At 41.4% G+C, this 5,000-nt stretch overlaps 1 protein-coding gene across 1 annotated transcript in view; it reads left to right on the top strand.

Moving 5' to 3' along the window:
- Positions 1-2,896, top strand: part of LOC138006173 (uncharacterized) — a 7,884-nt gene extending 4,988 nt beyond the window's left edge. Inside the window, exon 6 of the mRNA XM_068852324.1 lies at positions 2,553-2,896. Within this exon, the coding sequence (XP_068708425.1) occupies positions 2,553-2,760 (208 nt within the window). The 3' untranslated portion in view covers positions 2,761-2,896. The remainder of the gene's footprint in view (positions 1-2,552) is intronic.
- The last annotated feature ends 2,104 nt before the right edge of the window (positions 2,897-5,000 follow it).

Genomic DNA, 5,000 nt, shown 5'->3' with positions numbered 1-5,000 from the left:
ATCGACGTTAGATTCTCTAGTTTGAGCTCTCGTCGTCTGAATCATAATACTAGGCACCTTAAGCAAAGACGACGACGACAGCTACAAGAACGTTGTCTAAAAATATTATTTCCCGTCACTGTAATAATTTTGCGATTGCTCCAAGTCGCTCTGCTTAGAAAGTGTGAGAACAAATTCCAAATATAAAATTGATGAGAACGGTGTGGTTGTTTAGAGAGCAAATTGAAATTCATCGTCAGGGGCTCTCGCCCTCCACATGATCTCAAATTTGATCATTTCACGTCGTTGTCAAGACGAGAATTGCAAAGAAATGTATTAACCTGTAAAACGCACGTGCAGGGCGTGCAGAACTATTCTTTTTTTTTAAATTAAACCTATTGTTTTGTTGCGTTCTCGTAGCCATCGTCGTGGTCCTTGCTTAAGGTCAAAATTACTGTAGTTTCTGTAAAACATCCTTGATGCAGTCGTCAAATAATCCATTCCTATCTAACCTGAGAGGGCGAGAAAATAATTATATACGCGCCTTCACTAAAGAAAAGAACACCTAATCGCAGGGTAATTCCCATCCGTCTCCTTGTAATTAACTAGCGACAACAATCAGTTAATGATATTTGTTAATTATTTTCCTTTTCCCTGTCGTGGCCTCCATTTTAAAAACAACTTTGACTAGAATTTCCAATCCCCCTTGCACAAGTGGTGATCTTCGGTCCTTCGTATCCATAAGATCGATGTAAATGAACTGAGACTGACTGTTTGTTAATGAAGATCATTACTTTGATCTTCATTAACAAACGTAATTCGGGACCTTTAGATCGGAGGAGGAATACGACGACTAAGAGTACGCATTTTCCGTAAAGGGCATGCGCATAAGGTTTGGAGGCCGAACTCGTTTGAAGTGCGCGTGCTCAGTACAGAAAACTCCTTCTCGTAGTTGTCGTCGCACTCCTATCTAAAGGTCCCTATTTTCTCGCCAGTCCTTTGCTAGCGTTTCAAGCATTATAGTGACAAAAAGGGTTTCGAAGATGTTTTCCGCATTATCGACGGACTCTAGCATTGTGGTCAAATCCCTCAACCCTCGACCCAATTTTTACGCGGCCACAATCTCCTCGGAACTCTTCGTTCGCAGTATCTTTATTCCGAAATAGTGAGAAAAGAGTGTACAAATAAATCCTTACGTTAAAAGGGTAATTTTTTTTTCGTGACAAGAGCATACTTAAAGAAAAAACGGAATTCACCTCACAAGAGCTGCACCTACGACTCTCTGTACTCTGTTACTATTAAACAGAAAACGAAAGACATATTTTTTAGTAGTGTATTTCCTTCTTTATCTTTGAGCACTCTGATTGGTTGGTTTTCGGTCGGGAGTTTACAGTACGGAGCATTACCATGGAAACAGTCCGTTTCCGTATTTAATAACAGCGGAATTTGATTTCTGTTTTTCTTTTTTCATCACAACAATACAATTATAGCGAGCGGAATTTAGTTTTTACATGTAAAAGGTTCGCTGACGGAAAACGAAGATTACGAACATTCACCAAGCGGAGAAGTGTCCTATTGCTCAAAAAAACGATGCTATACAAGGAACAACTTACCAACCTCACTTATTCGAGACCGTACTGGGGAATATTGGCCACCGGTCGTTTTTGTATGGACTTCGCTAAGTTTGGTCCGTATTGCCACGACCTCGGGCCAATATTCCCCAGGTGTGAATCTCGCGGTTGGTTAGTAAGGTTAGTGCCTGAAGGATGTGTTGACGAAAAACAATCTTTAGGCACGAACGAACCAGTTAAATCACACACCACAAGCTAACTTACACATGAACAGGTAAGAATATCTCAGGACTATTGAACGACTTTCAAATGACCTTAGAAAATATTCGTAAAAACAGAACGTAAACAAAAATGCAAAATTATAACTGCCTTATCGAAAAACGAGCGTGAATTTTCATTGGCTTAGCGAACACGGAAGCAAACATGGAACTTTCTGGAAAGTTTCGCTTTAACGTCATTTGAAATGCAGTAACGTGATTGGGCAATCGAACTGTTTACTGTTTCCTTGGCGGGAATAAGGAGAAAGTTTGTTTTGATCTTGCCAAACATTGGTCCGTGAAACAAATTGTGAACACTTTCTCAAGGCCATATGAAAGTCGCTCTACTTTATATAGATACGCGTTACGGGGGGTGGCTCTCAAGAGAGGCAATTAACCCTCGGTGGGTTACTCTTTAGAGGGGCAATTGACTGCTTTCTCCAACCCTTTATGCCTTCATGCTTATGTTTTACTGAGTGGAGGCTTTACGTTAAAAAAGATGCATGTTATTTATGTTATTTATGTTATTTACTCATAGGACTTTACCATGCTTCCCTGAAATAAGTATCCATTTTACTTAGGCAAAGACAAAGACACCCTCACCCCCCCCCCCCCCCCCTCCTTCCCCAAATTCCTGTACAACCCCTCAAAAAAAGGAACGGCATAAAAGGTCGATGAAAGTAGTCAATCAACACGAAATAAGCAATGGACGTGTCAGTACTCTATTCCGCTTTCGTCTTCCTAGTTTCCTTGATTTGAGAAAATCTGTGGATCCTGAGATGTGGAAAATTCCAGAAGATTGTAGCACTTTGGAAAAAAGGGCTCCTACAAGCAGAATTGTTTCCGCCATGCTTCACGCCGCACACCTCCAGCAGGCCATGAAAAGGGGATTCCCGTGGATCTCACGTGGACTTGTTACCCAGAAACGAGGGTTCCCTTGGTTCGGAAAGTAAATAACAACATTGGTACAGTTAAACGATAAAAAGAAACTCAATTAACCTTCGCTTGGGATCTCAGTAGATTATTAAATTGAACAAGTTGTAGAATGTTGGATCATAGCTCCAAAATAAAGGACTGAATTACTCTCAATTCCTGACTCTTTCTTTAGGTGTAGCTTGTGCGATATAAAGCCCAGTAAATCACGCAATCAGAAGCCATTTTGGTTTACTGAGACGAAAGAGCGTGTTTGACAATTGCATTCTCATAGTTCCTATGCTTTGGCCAAAACGGCGAACGTGATATTGGCCGCCGTTACCACCAAATATGCAAGAGTTTGAAATAGTTCAACCTAAACAAAGTTGGTTCGAGCGTTGGTGTCTGTCAATACGGAATTGCAAACGTTTTGAGGCCTTCTTCGTTTTTTGGCGAAGTTTCCAAAATATGTGAGGCAGCGAGGCATGCGTTAAGAAGGAGAACATTACCTGAAAGCTAACCGTTGTAAATAAGTGTTTTGTCTCTCGCTCTATTTCTTTCAGCTCTACGATATTTTTCATTGAAGTCTTCTCGTTTTGTTCTTCCTCGGCTTCTCTCGAGGTTTTCCTTGCTTAATTTTCTCAAATTTTGTCGCCACTTCTCTCGTGCTCTTTCCTGCTCGTTTCCGATTGCTTATCACCAGGAGGCTCCGGTTATCACTAATATGATTTCCCGCCAGAAAAACGCGGGTTGCTAAATGCAACGCCGCCACGCGATTTCCCACCAAGGAAAGTTGCCCGAACACTCCCGTCCCCAGAGGCTGTCTTGCCTCCCCACCTCCACCCCGACAGTCTTAACGCGCGGGCGTAGTTGACGTCTTCTCGCATCGATAGATTTCCCAAAATATCTTACCCATGGTGCTTCGCCCGCCTGAACTCCAATATAACGCATTAAAATTATTCAAGATGGCGGCGCCAGAGAAATTTGATAGTGAAAATAAGTGATTCTAAACTTCATTTTTTTTCTATCCATACACTATTTTGGAGAACATTGTCGAGCAAAGTTTTGATTGTAAACATTCTATTTGTTTGGTTTAAAATTATTCATTAGTCGGAAGAGAGGTCCCCTTTTAAAAATACACGCTCGGTAAGAACAGTAAGAAGGCCTTGGAGCTCAGACATTATCCTTCACTTACAGTTCTGAGGAAAACCAAATGATTCATTCAAAGCGGAGATAGGCTAGGTTGCTTTCTTTGTTCAAACAGTACAATATAATGTAAAATAGTGGAGCCTAAAGTCAAATGCCGAAGCGATGTGTTAAATAGCTGACTGTTGTGTCCAATGGTCAGAGAGGATATCAAGTGACACACAGGATTGCGCGAAATAGCACGCGGTAAAATTACAATATCAAATAGCTCATCCAAACAAAGAATGGTGCAGCTTCAGATAAACCGTTCATTGCGTCATAAAATTCTTCAAAAATCAAACAATCAAGCAAAGCTATAATCCTCGCAGCTATGGAAGCAATTTTAGCAACTTCGTAGAGAAGCCTGAAAAATTTAGGACTTCAACGGGGTTTAAACCCGTGATCTCGCGATACCGGTGCGACGATCTAACCAACTGAGCTATTAACCCTATGACGTTCGTATCCGCAGTTCAGTATATGATACATTTGATATACCATTTCGTTCATTTATTCATTCCTCACGGGAAAATTAGAACCCACAATGACCAGCTCCCAACGTCAAAGGCTTCATCGCTCAGTTGGTTAGAGCGTCGCACCTGTAGCGCAATGTCACGGGTTCAAAACCCCGTTGACGTCCTGAATTTCTCAGTCGTCTCTACGCAATTGCTAAAATTGCGTCCATAACTGCAAGGGTCATAGCTTTACTTGATTTCATATCCGCAGCTCAGTACATGATCATTTCATGTATCATTTCGTTACACTTTTGCATAACATCAAATGGTCCAACCTGTCGTGGATAGCTTCAAGGAGCTTGACATTGTTTAGCTGAATTATCAGGAGGTTGATTAGCGTGACGTATGCTAACGTCAACAAAACCACCAAAAATACAAAACTAAAATGAAATGGAACAGCTATCTGCTGGGGCCATGACATCATCAATTAGGCGCAAAAATACATTTCTCCGGGACCTGTGTTCATGTAAATGGTTTCGCGTCCTAAATAATACGTGAACTATAAGTGCGCATGCCTGTCACATGCGTGACGACAACGACGACAACAACAACATGGTCATTTTGTTTACGAGTCACCCAGGCGA

This window comes from Montipora foliosa, chromosome 6, assembly GCF_036669935.1.
Source record: "Montipora foliosa isolate CH-2021 chromosome 6, ASM3666993v2, whole genome shotgun sequence".
Classification (NCBI taxonomy): domain Eukaryota; kingdom Metazoa; phylum Cnidaria; class Anthozoa; order Scleractinia; family Acroporidae; genus Montipora; species Montipora foliosa.
Note: the sequence above shows the minus strand (reverse complement) of the source record. Positions and strands in the feature narration are given on the sequence as shown.